This window comes from Prionailurus viverrinus, chromosome D1 (assembly GCF_022837055.1).
Source record: "Prionailurus viverrinus isolate Anna chromosome D1, UM_Priviv_1.0, whole genome shotgun sequence".
Taxonomy (NCBI): domain Eukaryota; kingdom Metazoa; phylum Chordata; class Mammalia; order Carnivora; family Felidae; genus Prionailurus; species Prionailurus viverrinus.
The window spans coordinates 109,680,958-109,700,530 of record NC_062570.1 but is presented as its reverse complement, the minus strand read 5'-3'; the positions used below and the strand labels follow the sequence as shown (position 1 = coordinate 109,700,530).

General features: G+C 53.8%; 1 protein-coding gene across 1 annotated transcript; it reads right to left on the bottom strand.

The window, feature by feature from the left end:
• Positions 1 to 631: 631 nt before the first annotated feature.
• Positions 632 to 19,209, bottom strand: SLC22A8 (solute carrier family 22 member 8). Its single transcript, XM_047823306.1, is given in 16 exon segments — positions 632 to 749; positions 838 to 1,041; positions 1,168 to 1,235; positions 1,237 to 1,277; positions 1,982 to 2,196; positions 3,133 to 3,248; positions 3,441 to 3,564; positions 6,266 to 6,434; positions 7,579 to 7,611; positions 7,614 to 7,738; positions 8,281 to 8,384; positions 18,641 to 18,712; positions 18,714 to 18,877; positions 18,880 to 18,906; positions 18,909 to 19,013; positions 19,200 to 19,209. Coding segments are annotated over 16 exon segments (1,677 nt in total). The 3' UTR covers positions 632 to 649.
• Between the last annotated feature and the right edge of the window lie 364 nt (positions 19,210 to 19,573).

Here is a 19,573-nt window from a genome sequence, read left to right as displayed (position 1 = left end):
GTTTAAGCGATGCACCTGCGGCGTGTCGTTGCAGCGTCTCGAGTAGGCTTGGCCTATACATGCCTCAGTCCCCCACGTGCGAACACAGGTTCACATCAGCCCAGCTTGCCTGTACCTGTGTCCACACCCACGTGTTACACACAAGTACGGATGCAGGGGAGAGCAGTGCGCATATCCACGTGGTGGCCTGCCCCCTTCTCCCTTCCACGCCCATTCCTGAGCCGCAAGCATGGCTTGAGTTCTTCATTGCCATTTATTGGACCCTCCCATGGAAGAAGGGGGTGGGGAGCAAGAAGAGGAAGCTGTCTTTGTTAGGACTGAACCAGGGAGCCCAGGGGACCTCAGAGGAAGGGGACTGGAACAATGGGGGAAGGTGGCCAGTGGGGAAGGGCTGGGCTAAAGGAGGGTGAGGGCAAGGGTGGGGCGTGGGAAGGCCTGTGACCGAATCTTTGAACTGGCCAGGGCTGGGGGCTCCGGTGTGGTGACGATGCCCTCAACCAAGCTTTCAGAAGACTGTGTTCAGGAGCATGGATGTGCTCAGCACCGCCCCCCCCCCCCCCCACGGCGGCCCCCCAAAGGTGTCCTCAGAGCCCAGAGGCAGGCAAGGACCTGGCAAGGATTAGTTTCTGGAGGGCAGGGAAAGGGGGGCTCAGTTGCCCTCAGCTGGGGTCCAGGCCTGGTCCAGAGGGATCTTCTGGGATGTTTTTTCCATTTCTGGTTCCCGCTTTGGTTCCTTTGCCTGCCAGGACCTAGGGAAAGAGATTTCAGGAAAAGCCCCCGGTCTGGACCTGCTTCCCCAGCTAGGAGTTCCAGGAGGACCAGAAGCAAGGGACTGACCAGGTTTCCACGTCTTCAATAGTCTCTGGCAAGGGCTGATTGAGGGTCTCAGGCAGGAAGAGGGCAGCCCTGCCTCCCAGGAAGGTGATGGTCCCAAATATGACTTTGGGGATGAAGGGCTGCCACTCCCCTGTGATCTTTACCGGCGGGGCCATCATGCTTCCCATGTGGGCCCCCAAGTTGCCAATGCTCATGCCTGTTTGCCTGGGAGAGTTCAGAGTAGGGATTGGCAGCCTGTGTGTGGGGCCCCTGGGCAGGGGGCTAGAGGATGCTGCGATCCCACCTGACCCTGTATCTTTTGGCTCGGCCAGCCCCACGCCCTGCACCTACCGAATGACCGTGGGGCACAGCTCGATCAAACAGAGGAAGAGGCAGCTGAAGGAGCTGGACAAGCATCCCCTTCCCAAACACAGCCAGGGCTGTCCTCAGGGTCTGCGAATCTGCAGATGGAAGAAAATGTGATGGGCCTCGGGCTCAGGAGCACCCGAGTGCTGAGTGTTCTCACTCTTCAGCCGACTTTGTCTCCCTTTTTGCTTTGGCTGCTGGAAAGCTCAGGTCTAAATATAAAGCTGAGTAATGGTCCCTTGGCTATTTCTAGTGCTTTACAGGCTGTCTTGCCGCCTTTGTGTTTTTCCCCGGCTCTGGTTCCCTCCTCCCATATTTTGTTGTATATATTCTTGTCCTAAAATATCTCAAGTTCCTTTGGAAGGATATGGGCGTATCAACACACAAACATCTATATAGAAGTGGCTTTTCCAAGGTCGCAGTGGAGTAGGTGATGGGGGCTTCCCTGAGCACTGAACCCTGTTGTTTTCCCATGCCAGCTTGTCCTCTGTAGCGATGAGGGCTTGCCAGATCCCTGAGCAATTCCTCGTACTGTCCAGACACAGCCACACTTTCCCCAGTTTGAGTCAGATCTAGAAAGGAGCTTCGATATCATCTAGCCCAACTGAGTTATTTTCTAGATGGGAGACCTGAGCCCCAGAGAGTGCAGGGACCTGGTTAAGGTAACACAGAGATTTAGAGGTAGAGTCTGCAGATTTGGAGTCCCTGGCACCCCGCTTCCCAGCCCGTGGCAGCCCGTGACGTCCACTGACATGCTGGCCCTCTTTCAGAGGGTTCTGATGTAGCCCCAGCTTCTCACCCGAGGACACAAAGATGAGAGCCAGGATGCACCCTCCTGCCAGGAGTAGACCACTGGCCAGGGTGCTGTGTTGGCCCAGACGGTTTATGGAGAGGAAGTGGATGAACTTGGCCGGGAAGTCAACCCCACCAAAGATGAGCTGGAGGAAGCAGAGGTTGACTCCAAATTCTGCCACACTCATAGCCAAACTGTAGTAGGCAAAACCAGTAGAAAACCTGAGGGGCAGAGAGGGATGGGTTGGCACCAGCAGCCAGACAGGGGTCTCTCCCCCCACTGGTCATTGGGTCACCAGGAGGACGAATGGTTTCGTTTCTGATCCCAACTGCAGCTGATTGGTAAGGGCTGATTGAGTGCTGTTTTGAGCTCTCTGGGATTGTGTCTGGGCTCAGCGCCGGGACTGATTGGTTATGCCTGACGTGGGCGTGATCTAGGGTGTGGTGGCAAAGATGTCCCATAATTGCCTCCAGAGAATATCAGGACTGGCAGGACTCTGGGAGACCAAAGGAGGTAGTAAATGATCTTCCCTTCGTCGGGTAAGAGTTTAACATCTAGAATGGGAGAGGTGAGAGTCAAGCTGTGCACATGGGTCCGATGCCTCCCCTTTCCCTCTGGGGCTCATGGCATCCCCTTTGAAGTTCCTGGACAAATTGGACCCTATTCATGCAGGGATGGAGAAGGGCCTCAGAGCCAGGTCACAGAAAGGGCTTTGAAGGAGCCGCAGATCGTCAGACAAAAAGAGAAGACTAAGGAGAAATATGATTTCTGTCTTCAAGCTCTGGTGGCCAGTCTTGCTCTGTGGGGTCCCAGAGGGCAGAGCTGGACCGGTGAAGGCAGTGACAGAGAGGCATAGAATGGGAAAATTGCCATGGCACGATGTGAGCTGTGAGCTGTGAGCTGTGAAGGGGTTTGGAGCATTTGCCTTGTGGACGGGGTGGGCGTGACCCAACAGGGAGGCAGACCCTGATGGCTGGACCTGGGTGTGTGACAGGGACATGAGCAGATCTCCAGGGTTGGGGCTGGGCTGGGGCAGCCAGGGAAGGGGGTCTCTGGACGCCTGGGCCTTCCCCTTAGGTGAAGCCACCACAGGCCTTATTCATTACCCTTGTTTGGCAGAGGTGCTAGGGTGTGGGTAGGGATGGGTGGTGGGTTACCAAGCCAGGGAAAGACAGAAGGTCACACGGCACAGGTCGGGTGTCCGGAAGAGGTCAGCTACGCTGTACTTGGCCTTGGCCAAGGAGATCTCCTTCTGCAGGCTGCGTTTGAGCTCCTTGGGGAAGAGGTAAGGGAAGGGTGCCCTTAGTGACCAGCTGGTGGGCAGGAAGAAGGAGAGAGGGAGGTGCAGGCCTGGTGCCTCTAGAGAAGTTTGCTTGGGACATTCAATGTGATGTTAGCTCGTGAGCAGGGAAACAGAGGCAAAGGAGGGTTCCTGCTCCATGCCATAATCCCTCTCGGTTCTCACCCCCACAGTGAGTTTTTCTTCCTCTTCCTTCTTGCCATTGAGGGCAGCAACCTGCCAGAGTATTTTCAGAGCCTTTGAGAACTTTCCAGATGGGACCATCCAATGTACAGACTCTGATATCCACCTGGGTTCCAGAATCAACTCACAGTGGCTCCCCCCGATGCCGGAAGCTTTTCCTTTTTCTTTTTCTTTTTCTTTTTCTTTTTCTTTTTCTTTTTCTCTTTCTTTTTCTTTTTCTTTCTTTTCCTTTCCTTTTTTTTTTTTTAGGCACTGGAAAAACATCAACAGCCAGGGCCAAGGGGTAGGAGGTCCAGAAACCCAAGCTGTTTCGCTGCAGATTTCATGGAATTTAAACTTGGCCAGGCTTTGCACCTGGACTGCCTGCAGCCAGCACAAATTCTGGGATTCTCTTTTCCCCCTTCCAGAGGAGCCTTTCCTCTGCCCCCTACCTGGGCCACTTGTTATTGCTGGGTGTTTTCCTTAGCCAGGATCCTTGGGCCTAGGCCAAGTCAGGTGGGTCCTGGGGAAGGGACAGCGTGTTCAAGGGTAGACAGCTGGAGGGTCCTGGACATCCACCTCCCTGTTCTTCTCTGGGCCGCCTTCCAGGGTGAAGAAGGGGGCAGGGAGACAGTCCTGGGGCAGCTTGGGAAGGTGGCTCAGGGTAGGGTTGGAGCCTAGGAAATGGAATTGAGGACCCTTGGATTCTGCCTGCAAAGGAGGGATTCTGCTGTGGCATGAGAACCGCGTGGGGTCTTGAGATTGGCAGGTGGGCAGACAACCTCACTGTCCCCACCTCCGGGCTGTACTTTTGGGGGTTGGTTTGCACCGAGCAGACCCTGAGTGTCAGTAAGAGAAGACGAGCGGAGGCAGAGGTGTGGGGAGATGTGAGGAATGATGTTTTAAAAACATCTGGTCTCAGGGGGAGGCACCCGGGTGGCTCAGTCGGTTGGGCCTCCGGCTTTGGCTCAGGTCACGATCTCACAGGCCATCAGTTCAAGCCCCACATCGGGCTCTGTGCCGACAGCTTGAAGCCTGAATCTTGCTTCGGGTTCTGTGTCTCCCTCTCTCTCTCTGCCCCTCCCCGACTCACACGCTCTCTCTCTCAAAATAAAATAAAAACATAAAAAAAATTTTTTTGTTTTTTTAAAAGTCTGGCCTGGGGACGCCTGGGTGGCTCAGTCGGTTAAGCGTCCGACACTTGATTTCGACTCGGGCCATGATCTCACGATCGTGGCGCCCGGCGTGGAGCCCGCTTAAGATTCTCTCTCTCCTTCCCCTTCTGCCACCACCCGTTCCCTGGCTCCCCCCGCAAAAAAAAAAAGTCTGGTCTGAGGTGGGATCAGCCGTGGTTGTGGCCTCCACAGGCACCTAGGATCCGGCTCCAGCAAGGTCCTGGGGGAGCAGATACTGATCAACCTGCCTCAGACCATCGGCCCAGCTGACAGCGGTGGCCTCTCGGGCTCAGTACTACCCTGTCTTGTTTCTGCCCCGGCGGCCTCCATGGCTCTGCTCTGAGCAAAGTCCTGCTCCCAAACACCACAGCCAGGATCTAGACTCCATTCTCCTCGCCCCGAGAATAGTAACTGTGGCCTCCAGTCCGTGAGCCTTCCTGTGAACCAGGCCCACGTAACCCTGGGTGACGGGCATTATTATCTCCAGTTTGCCTAGGAAAATCTTGAGGCTCAGAGTGGGTGAGGCTTGCCCCAAGTCACAGAGCGAGGAGGCCTGAACTCTCGACTGTATCCTGCTGACCATCCGCCCTTATTTTGCCTTCCCTACTCTCTGCTCCTTCTCTGCTCCCATCCCAGCCTGTGGACATGCCCTGGCTCCGCCCTGGACCCTCTGCCCACCCCTCTCTTTCCGCAAGATTGTCCCGCCCCCTCCAGGAGATTCTATTCTCATTTTCAAATGGAAACCCATATCAGTTCTGTGTCTTTTTGTGTAACCCTAGGGGATTGCTTCACTTCTCTGAGCCTCAGTTTCCTCGTCTGTAAAACAGGACAGTCACGTCTCCTTCACACAGAGATGCCATGAGGATCGGGGTGACATAGGGCGATGCCTAGAACAGGGCCTTGCACGCAGTAAGTGCTCAATAAAGGGTCGCTCCAAGATGTCATTTCTTTTCCCGAACTCATTCATCATTTCCTGTTCTTTGGCCCCAGCTGCATTTCGGAGACTCAGTTCCTGTCTTCGACGTGTTCTTAGGTTTGACATACTGATAGTGAGCTCTTGACCTCTTTGGCGTCTCTGACCCAGACACCCCAATTCTCCCGGGTCCCAGGTTTAAGCTTTTCTTTCCATAAAAGAATCCGTAAAACCCCAAGTCCAAGACGGTCCCCAACTCTGTGGATTTTTTCCTTCAAAATGCCTCTCAGACTCGTCCCTGAGGCTCCTCTCGCCCGCACGGTCGTGTCCCCTCGGTCTCTCATCCCCTCCCACTTGGGTTGGTCCTTGTGTGCTGTTGTGTCACACACAGGAGCTTGGTCAGGACTTTCTGCACCACAAACATGTCTAGAGGCATTCTCTGTCCCTCACATGAAGCTGAGGCTGCTCTTCTTTCTGTGTCCTTTATGGCCTGGCACCATACCGTCCATCTCAACGTACGCCCTTCCTCCAGCGCAGGCAGCCCCTGGATGCCCTCCAGACACCAGCCCATGCAGCATGCCTTTGTGCATTAATTCCTCCTCCTCCTCCCTGGAATGCCCTTCCTGACTCTGGGACAGGGGTGTCCTGGGACCGAGTCAGCCGGCTTGGTCAAGCGTGGGCTCCCTCTGTTTGGCCCTGGCAAGCATAAAGAAGGAGATGAAGAGGTGGGGGCCACATACCATGACGACAGGAAGAAGGCGAAGAAGGGAATGGACACGGTTAACTGTAGCCAGAGCCACTGGCGGATGGGATAGGCAAGACCCGTCAGAAAGAATGGGCCGCCGGTATAGAAGTAACCAAGTAAAGTTGATATGATGGCCCGCGTCTGGATGGACACACGCTCGACACCTGCAGGAGGATCCCAAGGACCAGATTAGAATCCTGCTGGGCCTTGGGCACCTCCCTGTGAAGGGGCACCAGCTCCTGCCCACCCCCTATCAGCTGCTTGATCTGACTCTGATCCTAAGGGTTCATCCCTCCGATTTTACAGATGCTGTGACTGAGGCTCAAGAAGGCAGGACTCGGGGCACTGAGTGGCCCAGTCAGTTAAGCGTCCGACTTCAGCTCAGGTCATATCTTGAGGTTCGTGGGTTCGAGCCCCGTGCCAGGCTCTGTGCTGACAGCTCAGAGCCTGGAGCCTGCTTCAGATTCTGTGTCTTCCTCTCTCTCTCTGCCCCTCCTCTGCTCATACGCTGCCTCTCTCTCTCAGAAATAAATAAACATTAAAAAAAAAAAAAGAAGGCAGGACTCAAACTTAGGTCTGTCTGACTTCTAAGATCACACTCTTCTTTTTCTTCTTTAATTTTTTTTAATGTTTATTCATTTTTGAGAGAGAGAAAGAGAGAGAGAACGAACGAGCCAGGGAGGGGCAGAGAGAGAGGGAGACACAGAATCGGAAGCAGACTCCAGGCTCTGAGCTGTCAGCACAGAGGCCAGCATAGGGCTCAAACCCACAAACCATGAGATGATGACCTGAGCTAAAGTCGGACGCTTAACCGACTGAGCCACCCAGGTGCCCCCCTGCCTTTAAAAAAAAATTTTTTTTTTTAAGTAATCTCTACACCCAACGTGAGGCTCGAACTTACAACTTTGAGATCGAGAGTTGCAGGCTGTCCTGACTGAGCCAGCCAGGCGCTCCCCCGAGCCCACACCCTCGACTGCCTCTCCAGAGCCAAATGACTTCCCCTGTTTTGCCTCAATGTCCTTATCTATAAAATTAGGACAACAGTGTCACCTACTTGTGGGCGTGGACTGAATGGGTCAGGTTCCTACCAGAGTGTCAGGCCCCCGGGGAGTTCTCTGTATTGATAGTGGCTGTTGTTGTTATGCTGGGGGTGGGGTGGGGGGGGTGCTCTGAGATCCTGGGAGGAGCAGCACCTTACTTGACCAAGGTCATAGGGAGCCTGTGTTGAGCCTGGCCCAGACTCCACTCTCTTGGCTTCGGGCTGCCCCCCCCCCCCCAACACCTGTTCCCCCTTCCCGTGTGGCTCACTCAAGATAACGGGGCTCAGGGCCATGCCTGTGTGCTGCAGCCACTCAGGAAGCTGAAGATCATGTCGATGTGGAGGTTGGGGCTGAAGGCTGCACAGGAACCACTGGCCGCCAGCAGCAGGTAGCTGCTGGTCAGGGTCAGCTTGCGGCCAAACCGGTAGCTCAAGGAGAGCAAGGGCTGAGTTAGCCGAGGCGGGTGAGCTAGCTGAGACAGTGACTCTGCAGGTCTCAGGGCAAAGGGTTGGATGCCTCCCCTCCCCCCTCCCCTCCCAAAGGGCCAGGCAGGGCACGGAACTCCCTCTTCAGACAGAACCTTACTGGTAACTGCTATTTTGGGGGGACAGGTTTGCAATTCCACGTTTGAGTTAATGAGTGATCACCTCTACCCCCCGCTTGGTGGCCTGAACAGAGGTCAAAGGACTTCTCGTCTCCAAACAGTCCACGTGCCCCCTCTCCACTGCCACACAGCCATTACATGGTGTCTGAGGACCTTGAGGGTTTCCCCCAGGGTCTGAAGAGGTGGGGAGACGCAAGCTGCAAGGGCTTTGGGGCAGAGAGAAGGCTGTGGCCTGGAAGGGCTTGGGACGTGCCCAAGGTCACACGGGAGGGACCATGATTCCTGTCTCTCCCAGCTTTCTTTGGCTCTTCGAGGGTGCGTGGGTGGTCAGACTGAGGTGGGATGTCCCCATAGGCAGTGTCTCACCTGTCAGATAGATTTCCCGGCACGATCCCCCCAATCACTGTGCCTGCTGCGAAGAGAGACTGGGCCACCTCCTTGAGTTTGCTGGAGACGCCCGCCAAGTCCCACTTCACAAGAGAAAGGTGGTCCAGCCTGGCTCGGGCCAGACCAGCCGTGCCAGCCCCCCTCAGCCTGTGCCCCACAGCGCCCGCCCACACCTGACTTCCCTGAGCCTGGCCCCCTCATCCCAAGAGTTATTTCTGCTTTCAGCCTGGCCTAGGCTTTGGGGTCCCTAACCCGTGATGTGTGATGATAATTTCTCTCCCAGCATGTGTGGCCTGTCGGAAGCTTCTAGAGTCGACTTGGCTGTCGCAGTCGCACCCGGGTCTGTTCTCAACATCTTCCCTCATCCCCTCCAAGCTTGCCCTCACCCCGTGGCTCCCTGCCTGTCTCTGCTTCACCTTACACATCCAAGGTCAGTGCTCATCCGCACCCTAGATCTCTCCCTCTCCTCCATGGGGACATTGCTCTATTGTTGCCATTGTGCTCCGTCCGCATCCTCTGTCTCTGTCGCTCAAGTTCTCTCCTTCTTAGAAACTCTATCTCCTCCATATCCACTTCATTTCGACCTTCCCTTCAAAGCCCAATCTCTTGAATGAGAAGCTCTACTTGCTATCACCCCGTCCCCATATCTCAGTTCCGCCCCCACCACTCCGCTGGAACTGTGCTCGCCAGAGCCACCCGCGATGTATTTTTCACCAAGCCCAATGGAACCTTCTGTAGCCTGACGTGCCCTGACCTTTGGAAGCCCTTGATGTTGCTAACGCTGACCTCTCCCTCCACCTGGTTTCCTCACCCTATTCACCCCTCCTCCTTCTCCTCGTGGGCTCCTTTCTCTCTACCCCTTCCAGATTCTCCAGGGCTCTTCCTGGATTTTCCTTTTTATCCGCTCTCCCCAGGAAATGTCACCTGCTCCTATGGCTTCCATTTCTGTTTTATGAGGAAGACTCCAATCCATATCTTCAGCCCAACCTCTCTTCTGGCCTCGAGACAGTAGATTCAGTTGCCTTCTTGGAAATTCTACCTGGGTGGTGTCTCACGGCGACCTCAATGAGACTTGTCACCCACTCCATGCCGGGTCACAATCTCAGTGGCTGGGAACCCTCCTTTGCCTCATCCCTCTCCGCTATACCGTCATTCCATCCTGGAATCTTCTATTTCCACCACTACTGTCTTAGTGCAAGAGTAATGATAGCAGCCAGTGTTTATGGCGGGCTTAAAATGCACCAGGCACCGTCCCTAAGTACGCACTTTCCATGTTTTAACATCTTCAGTCCTCACGACAACCTTATGGTGGGGTGTTACTGCCATTATCATCCCTGTTCTACAGATGAGGAAACTGAGGCCCAGAAGTGATTACTGCATTGATCTTCAGACAGGCCTTGCAGCCTTGGATTTCCGTTCCTCCTCACCATTCTTCCCCTGCTAACCAGAATGACTTTCTAAAACCACTCAATGAGGTTCCTGTCTTGCCTAAGGCACGCACTGGCTCCCTCCTGCCCTGTGGATAAAGAGAAAGCTCTATTAACACAGATTTATAAAGCCCTCATGCTCTGGCCCCTGCCCACCTGTCTGGGCTAATCTCCTGCTAATCCCCAACACGCACCCTTTGCCCAGCTATCCTGAATTACTTGTGTAATGAAGTGGAGAATGTCATTGGCCAAAAATGCCTCACAAGAATGTTTTGGACGTGAAATAGTGTGGGGGAAAAACCACACATCCCAGGGAGCCCTTTCCATTTTCCTCTGCTGGAAGTGAGGGGGATGGGGCTGGACGAAGACCCCAGGTCCGCAGGATGTCTCCACGTGGCCCAGCATGGCCAGCAAACCCAGCGGGTTCTTCTGGCCGAGAAGGGAGCCCGTGCAGTACTTGTGTGGTGATGTAGGAGGGAAAAGGGTAAAGGAGGAAGTGAGGGGGTGTGAGGAGGGGCCAGTGGGTGTCTAGAGAGACTTTTGGTACTTCGTGGCATGCTATGGAAAGCTCCTTTAGGAAAATCTAAAGGAAAGACCTACTGTCCCCCTAAATCCATGCACTGCCCCACCCCCCTTCCATAGTAAACAGTACATTTCAGGTGACCTAGTAGTTGAGTGGGGCCATGCAGTTCTTGACAATGGAAGGTGAGTGGAAGCCATGCTTGTTACTTCCATCTCATTTGATTAAGAGAGAATCTTTGGCCTGGACCTGCGTGTTTTCTCCCTTCCTGTCTCCTGACAATGAGAGCAACTCTGGGAGCCGCGTGTCGAAGATGGCAAAAGCCGCTATCCCTCTGGGCCCCTGAACGACCCTATGGAGCAGAGCCACCCCCCCAACCTGTAATTCCCACCTCAGAGCTATTGCATGAGAAGAAGAACCACTTCTATACGGTATAAGCCATTGAATTATTGTGGACTCTTTTGTTATGGCGACGTAGCCCATCCTAATACATCCCACAAGAAGTGGAAAATGGAAATTCGATTTCCCCTCCCCCCAACCTCCAGGTTATTTAGTGCCTTAAGAAACCATTCTGTCTTGGGGCACCCGGGTGGCTCAGTCAGTTAAGCGTCGGACTCTTGATTTCGGCTCAGGTCGTGATCTTGCAGTGCCTGAGTTTGAGCCCCACGTCAGACTCTGCACTGACAGTGTAGAGCCTGCTTGGGGTTCTCTTTCCCTCCCTCTCTGCACCTCCCCTGCTTGTGTTCTCTCTCTCTCTCTCTCTCTCTCTCTCAAAATAAATAAATACATAAACATTAAAAAAAAAAAAAAAGAAAGCATTCTGTTTAGACCACGAGAGGGTCAATGTCAGACCCATTTGGATTAGCTTAAGGCTGTCTGCCCTTCTCCACTGAGACCAGATCTGCTGAGTCTTGGTTTCTACCATGGTACTTGTGGTCACTGTAGGCATCAGCATAACTGTCACAAGCTAGTTTCTACCCGAAAATTGAAGTAATTTACAGGAAATACCATTCCTAAAATGGACTTTGAGTCATGTTTAAAACATGCCCTGGGGCGCCTGCCTGGCTCAGTTGGTTAAGCATCCTACTCTTGATCTCAGCTCAGGTCTTGATCTCCGGGTCATGAGTTCAAGCCCCATACTGGGCTCCGTGCTCGGTGTGGAGCCTACTTAAAAAAATGATTGAAACATGTCCAAATCCTTCCAAATGGCCCACAAGTCCCTGCAGAATCTGCTCCCAGATTTATCCCTGTTATCTCTCTGCTGTCATTTTCTGCTACTATCTCCCCATATACTCCACTGTACTTGGTCTTCTTCTTCTTCTTCTTCTTTTTTTTTTTTTTTTTACCTTTTTAGTGTTTATTTATTTTTGAGAGACAGGGAGAGACAGAGCATGGGCAGGGGAGGAGCAGAGAGAGAGGGAGACACAGAATCCAAAGCAGGCTCCGGGCAGTCAGCACAGAGCCCGACGTGGGGCTCGAACTCACGGACCGCGAGATCACGCCCTGAGCTGAAGTCGGCCGCTTAACCGACTGAGCCACCCAGGCGCCCCAAGATTAGCATCTTGATGAGGGTAGAACGTCTAGTCTGTTTTGCTCATGACGGTACTCCCATTGCCTAGCACCGTGCCTGGCATTCAGTAAATGCTCGTGGGATTGAAGGAGTGAGCCTTCCACAGAAAGAGCAGAGAAATGGAGAACCTTAGTGGTTAAGACATACTGATGCCTAATGAGAGGTCATGGGGTTCGCACTCCAGATACTATGTGGGAGGCTGTCCACTTCACCACAATGGGCGTATGTCAGGATGGAGAGGGCCTAGGCTGTGTACGTAGGATCTATAACCGCGTGTGAGCACGAGGAACTGGAAAAACTTCACAATCGGACTGGAGAAACCTCTATGGCAAAGTGTCTACTAACTAGGGAATGGTAACATGAAGGTTTAAAGCTCAGAAGAAGGTGCTTTGTGGTGAGCTATGAAAAACATCTTGGACTTCAAATGACTCTAAGTTGCCCCCAGAGACTTCATGGCTAATAAAGCTCATCAGAACGGATGATAAAAATGTGGCCCTGCAGGTCAGTGCAAATCCACGGGGCTCAGACCTGAGATATGCGATCACAATGGTTTGAATTGTGTCCCCCCTCCCCCCAAAAAGATAGGTTGAATACTAACCCCAGTACCTCAGCATGTGACCTTATTTGACAAATAGCATTGTGGCAGATAAAATTAGTTAAGATGAGGTCATACTGGGGTAGGTATGGGCCCTTAACCCAACAGGACTGGCGTTCTTATAAAAAGAGAAGATACAGACACGTAGGGAGAACATCATGTGACCATGGTGGCAGAGACTGGAGTGACGCATGTGTAAGCCAGGGATCACGGTCAGCCACCAGAAACTGGAAGAGGCAAGAAAGTATTCCTTCCTAGAGCCTTGGGAGAGGGCATCCCTGCACCTTGATTTTGGACTTCTAGTCTCCATTATAGAAATTCTAGGAAACAGATACGCTGTGTGATTCTTCTTGTATGTTTGAAAGACCTGTGGGCTTGGTGGGTGGTGATAGGAGGGAGATTGGGAGTGGAAGAGCATGGCAGTGAGAGAACCAGGAACAGAGAGAATTGGAGAGATTAAAACACAAAGTTTTCTGATGTTTGTTTTTGAGAGAGACAGCACGAATGGGAGAGGGGCAGAGAGAGAGGGAGACACAGAATCTGAAGCAGGCTCCAGGCTCTGTCAGCACAGAACCTGACGCGGGGCTTGAACTCATGAACTGCAAGATCACGACCCCAGCTGAAGTCTGACACTTAACCAACTGGGCCACTCAGGTGCCCTAAGAATTGGAGCGATTTTTAAAGGCATCCTGGATGGGCATTAAGGAGGGCATTTGTAATGAGCACTGGGTGGTGTATGTAACTGACGAATCGTTGAATTCTACTCCTGAAACCAACACTGCACTGTATGTTAACTAACTAGAATTTAAATAAAAATCTGAAAAGAAAAAAAAATAAATAAAGGCATCCTGGAATTTGGGGGTGGGGGGGGGAAGGGAAAGATACTTAGAGACATTGTTGGCATGCTTCTGTGTGGTGAGCTGTGCAAAACCCTTGAGGAGGCCTTGTTAAGAAAACCTATAGCTGAAGATTCGATTGTACTTCAAGGTGTTGAGAGAGCGTGATTTATTGCTCCTTCGACTTTGACTCCAGACGTAGGCTGAGCCACGTGGGGTCTGCAGCTTTAGTCGGGTTACGCTATTGCCGGATTCCGTAACAGCTCCGTGCTGTGTGTTCCTCTCTGCTTTTGTATTTGCCATCATCTCCTTATTCTAGAAATGTTGTCAGTCGTTCAGGCCCTAGGCACAGAACAGGAAAGTTCAAGGCCCAGAGGGGAATCACAGGGGTGGGGGGGGGGGGGGAAGGGCTTGTTCGTCCAAGCCAACTCGGGCCTCTAAGGGCTGCAGGGTGGGTTTTAGGACCCTCAGACGGGTGAGCTGGGCACCCACAGGGCTGAGATTCAGTGACGTGGGAGCTGTGGGCTACGGCTGGGGGCCATCTCGGAGCCCTCAATCCATGCTCCCCACACTCTCCAGACTTGAAAGAAAGGCCATTGTTTCCTCTTAATGTCCTAGTAAAGCTCTTTCTGAAAAATTCCAGCCTTGTCTCTGCTGAACTCAGAGAAAGGAATGTGTGGTCACCCCTGCCAGGAAAGCTTAGGGGATCAGAGGGGGAGGGGAACTTCCCTGGACCCTGGACCCTGTGCTGTGCTCTCTCACGTCACTGTCACCTGCCATCTGTGCCTTCTCTGGGGGTGGGGAAGGGGGGAAGCTCCTTATTATCCTGTTCTACAGCTGAGGTGGAGAGGGGAGCTGACTCCCCAGGTCACTGGCTCTGGGGGGGTGGAGGTGGGACCTGCATTCAGGCTTGCTGTTCCCATGAGAGGAGGGCTAGGTGGAAGCTGGGGAGTGTGGCAAAGCCATAGGGCCCAGGTGAGCTGGGAAGAGCCGTGACAGCTGACTCCCCTGTTACTGGGGGTCCCCCTATTCTTCTGCTGGGGACAACCCTCTCAGTTCTCAGGACATGTCTATTTTTTTTAAGTTTATTTATTTATTTTGAAAGAGACAGAGCATATGAGTGGGGGAGGGACAGAGAGAGAGAGAGAGAGAGAGAGAGAGAATCCCAAACAGGCACTGTCAGCACAGAGCCCGACGCGGGGCTCAAACTCACGAAACTGAAATCATGACCTGAGCCAAAATCAAGAGTCAGACGCTTAACCCACTGAGCCGCCCAGACGTCCCTCAGGGCATGTCTATTCACCATAACTGTGACAACAGCAGCCACAGCAGCCACTGACATTAGCTGAAGGCTCCCCAGGGGCTGTGCCCTGTGCTAATGCTTTCCTTGAATGGTCACACTTGGCTCTTTTCCTCCCTTTTACGGATGAGGAAACCAAGACTTCTGGCCTCATGACATTCCTAGTGAAGGGCAGAGTGAGGATGTGAACTCTGTTGCTGGATCCTGGCTCACGATCACATGCTGTCCATCTGCGGGAAGGACCCCTTGCAGAAGCTAACTAGGGTCACGTGGACTGAGGCGGTTGCCAGATGCTCCGCCTTTCTGACCACCGGCTGCTGGGGTGGGGGCGGGGCGGCACCCGCAGACCCTGCCTCCCCTCTGGAGACCCACCTGTAAGGTGAGGCCCAGCCATCGCTTTGCCTCTGCCGCATGGGGACCTGAATCCCGCTCCACCCCGCCCCAAGCAGGCGGAGCATGAATTTGCCACAATCAGAAAAATTGCTGTGTTCGTGTTACTGTCTGGCTGGGTCTGGCCACTGACACTTGCCTGGCTGGGCAGGGACCCCTTCTCTGGGTTCTCACAGCTGAGAATTCAGGGAGCCAGGCATGAGCCACACCTGACCCGGAAAAGGGTACGGTACCTTGAGGGCTGGTGAACCCCGTGTTTGCCGGGACGCAGATTCCCATGCCCCCAGGTGCTGGAATGGAGTCTGGGAACTTGGCCAGCCCACACTGGTGAAGTGATGCTTGACCAGGTACAAGACCTGCAACCTTTGCTCCTGGCCAGGCTCCCTGGAGTCTGAGGTGCACCCTGGGGAGGAAGCAATGTCTGAGTCACTCCTGCCAGGCTCTGATGGGGCATGGCTTTCATTCAGCGTTATCTGAGCACTTATTATGCGCCTAGCCTGGTACGGGTAAAGATGGGTTAGAAAAACACCTTCCCCATGCTGGGGGAAAGTCGGATCTGTGAACAACAGCCTCCTGGGGCCACAGCGGACACAGAGATTGTGGGTGGGCTCATGCAGTCCTAAGGAGCCTGCCTGCCCGGGTGCGACTCCCAGCTCCACCATTTATGAAATGTGGGACCTGTCCCTTGGTTTCCCCATCTGTAAAAACGGGACAATAAAGATGCGAACCTCAGCATCGTTATAAGGATTAAACGAGTGCATGTGAGCAAAGTTCTTAGAAGCTTCTGGCATGGGGTGAGCACACAGTAATTGATGATTGTTATCTATGGCTCCCTGAAGGACTGTCACCTCTCCAGCTAGGTTCTGTGTCCCTGGAGGATGTCGATGGTGACTCTCACTCCTCTCTGACTTCCCAGGGACCCGGTGTACAGCAAGTCATCCGGACATCTGGAAACTTCTTTACAGGTATCGAGGTACCTTTGACTTCCTCCCCATCTCTCACCGTCACGTCCATTCGGTCTCCAAGTTCTCCAGATTCTGACTCCCCAAACTCTCTGGTGTCTATTCCAACGGTCCCTTCTGTTTATCATCTTTTCCCTGGATCCCTGTGTCAACCTGCTAACGGGTCTGTCTGCCCCTGGACTAAAACTCTCCACGAGCCACTCCCTGCCCTGCCGTCAGAGTGACCATTCTTACAGGGTGATCTGAGCGTACCACTCTCCTGCTCAACACCACTCGATGGCTCCCTAGTGTCTGGGGACAGACGCTACACTTTCGTCTAGCATCCAAGCCAGGCCCTCCTCTTCTCCAGCTCCATATCTGGTGACCTCCATTCCCCATTGCTCGCCCCTCCAGCCTTCCTCTGTCTCTCGCAGAGGGATGTTTTGTTCTCATCCTGCTCTTGTGACTGTGCATTTGATTCCACTGGTGCTTTGGCCTGGGGCACACCTGCTAACTCCAGTTGGACCCCCCTCCGGGCTGATTAGATGTCCCTATGCTGGGCTCCCAGAGCACTCAGAGTGCATAGAGCTCATGCACACAAATACTCCACAAATACTTCAGAATGCCTCCTCTGTGCTAGTCACTGTTCTAGCTGCCGGGGATCCAGCAAAGCAGCTGGAAATCCCAGCGTCAGGGAGCTTGTGTGTCACGGTCAGTGGTCCTTGAGGGGTGGGTCTGTCTCCTCACTACAGATGGGCTCCTGGAGGGCAAGCAGGGAGCAGGTGCACTTTGACTCTGTCCTCAACATCACGCATGTGGTTGTGAGTAAATGTTGGATGCGTTTCATGAGCTTGGCACTGGGGAGAAAGAGCAAGGGAGACAGAGGAAATACAATCCAGGGGATAGGAGAGTTGGCAAGTGTAACAGCTAGGCGCACAGCTCTGGAGCCAGGTGCCGGTGTTTAGATTCCTGAATTTTCCGTGTCCCAGTGGTGTGAACTTGAACAAGCTCCGCAACCCCCATGCGTCAGTTCTCCCGTTCTAATACTAACTACCTTATAGGGTTGTCGGCAAGGTGAAAGGTGTTAATATTTATAAAGCACTTAGAACAGTGCCTGGCACATAGTTAAGTGCTTTATAGATAAATAAATATTTATTAAACACATGAAAAGCGGTTATGCAGACTATGAACGTAGATAGTCTTGGCTTCAAATCCTACCTCTGCCCGGTCCTAAGCATATGCAATCCTGGGAAAGTTGTGGAACCAGGCTGCGCTTGAGTTTCTTTGTACGTGAACTGGAGACACTGTAATACTTCCCGCTCTAGAACGCTGTCTCCTGGGATTCCAAGACTCACTCTCTCTCTCTCTCTCTCTCTCTCATCCCCCCACCCCCCAACACAGCACAGCACAGCACAGCCTCCAGCAGGACTGGCTCAGAGTAAAGACTTTGAAATGCACCTCTCCTAATGAGGCAAAAGCAACATCCTGCCCTTGAGGGGCTCCTGGTCCCTGAGGGGAGAATGAAAACACTGGTCTCTGTTCATTGTTCAGATGCTATGCCCTCCAGGAAGGCTCCCTAGAATCCTGTGGTTCCTCCCTCTTTTGAACTGCCATAAACATGTATCCCCCTGTGCCTCTTATGGGTGTTAGCTTTAAATTCCGGTTCTAAAACTGACCAGTTGTGTGATACTGGACCTTCACTCCCCTTCTCTGAGTTTTCATTGTTTTGATCTGTAAAAGGAGGTAAAAATCACCTTCAACAAGGGGCACCTGGGTGGCTCAGTCGGTAAAGCGGACTTGGGCTCAGGTCCTGATCTCACCTATTGTGAGTTTGAGCCCCGCATGGGGCTCTCTCCTCTGTCCCCCTCTCTCTCTGCCCCTCTCCCCGCCCCCCGAAAAAAGAAGTAAACATTAAAAAAAATCACCTTCAACAGAACATCATGGTGAAAATCACAATGCCTGCAAAGCCTGCCTGTTTGTAGATCCTCAATAAAGGATCTGGTTTCCTGTTTCTCCCTCCTCCTTCCTTCCATGGTCTCCCGGCTGGCCCGTCAGTTCATTCGAGAGCCTGATTTTCCTCTGTGATTCCAGCAGGTGGCAGGGGGAAGACTCAGGGAATAAGTAAAGGGCTGGATGAATGGCAGTAACCGGGAGCAGATGAGATGATTTGGGGGTCTGCTCAGGCATTTTCAACCTTCCGCACGGTCCGCTCCCTCCCCCACACTCCCTCCCATCTTGGGACCTTTGCACAAGATGCGATTTTCCTCCCGTCCCTCGCTGCCTGGCTAACTCTTGCTGGACATTCTTAGCTTCAAAGTCACTTCCTCAGGGAAGCTTTCTCCAGGGCCTGTCCCCCGGTCCCCACACCCAGCCCTAAGGGACCGGACCATAGTCTGAGGTCACAGCCCTAAGTCCTTTGAAGTTGTAATTTCTTTCGGTGCTACTTTGATTAACTGATGTTACCCCACAGGGCTGCGGACCCTTTGGTAGCAGGCACAGGGCAGTTTTGTATCCTCAGACCTTAGTGCTGTCCCTGCCACAGAAGGGGCTGCCTGTTGGAGAGATGCTTGCGCTCTGAATGTGAAGAAATGACACTTTCTGGTTCGCGTGCTTCGGCACCCAGGTCCTTCCTCTCTGCCTGCCCAGCGCCCTGTCCTCCCAGTGCCCTGACTAGAGCCTCGCCTGTTCTCCCGTCCCTGAGCATGGCAGGTGTGGGTTGCGCGCTGTGGGTGGAGGAAGGAGGGTCGCCCGTGGACATGCCTCAGTGACAATGGAGTCCGTGGTGCTGGGGTCATAGGCCCAGTCGTCCAGGCAAGGCTCGGTGCCCCCCTTGGGTGTCGTTGGGCAGGCTGGCGTTGGGCGGATATGTGAAACAGAGGCAGGTCTCGGGCTTCCCATCTGGGCCCTTAGGGAACACCAAGGGCCCCGTGGAGGCGTTGGGGGGTGGGCGACAGTGGTAGGCAGGTGTGGTCGCTGTGAAGGTCTGCAGCGGGTTTGGTTGGCCAGGCCCAGGATGGGGAGGCCAACAAGACTAGGTTCAGGAACCGGAAGGGGCCCTTGCTGCCCATGTGGTCCATGAGCTCGGGGAAGGCCACGGCGCTGGGCAGCACGAACCAGAGCTGCGGCGAGGTGCCTGGCCAGGGAGAGGGAAGTGTACATACGGGCTCTGTGTGGGTGTGTGGGTAGGTGTGGAAGCACAGGGAGAGGGCGTGCCAGGTGCGAGCACAAGCATGTGGAACCGTGTGTGTATAAATGCGTAAGGATGTGGGGTTCGGGGGGGTGTGTCCACAGATTTACGCGTGGCTACAGGAGGACATACCCAGGGGCATGTAGAGGCCTGGGGCCACATGTGTGGCGTGTGTCCAGAGGTGTGGGCATAGGGGTGTCTGTAGGGATGGGTGTCTCGAGGTCGGAGTGTAAGGCGCAGCTGTGTGAGCTTGGGTGCGTCTGTGTGTGTGTGTGTGTGTGTGTGTGTGTGTGTTTGTGGCTGTGAGTATCCCTGTGCTCAGCCACGTGGTCACACATGCTGCATGCACAGGGCAGTGCCGGCCACACAGCTGGGGCCAAGGGGCCTGGTCGTGGACATTGGCAACACGGGCCTGATGGTGGCAGGGGGTGGTGGGGGGCAGCGAGGTTAGGTGGGGAAGTCCCTGGTCGCCCTGAGCAGACACACAGGGTCAGCAGAGCCCAGGT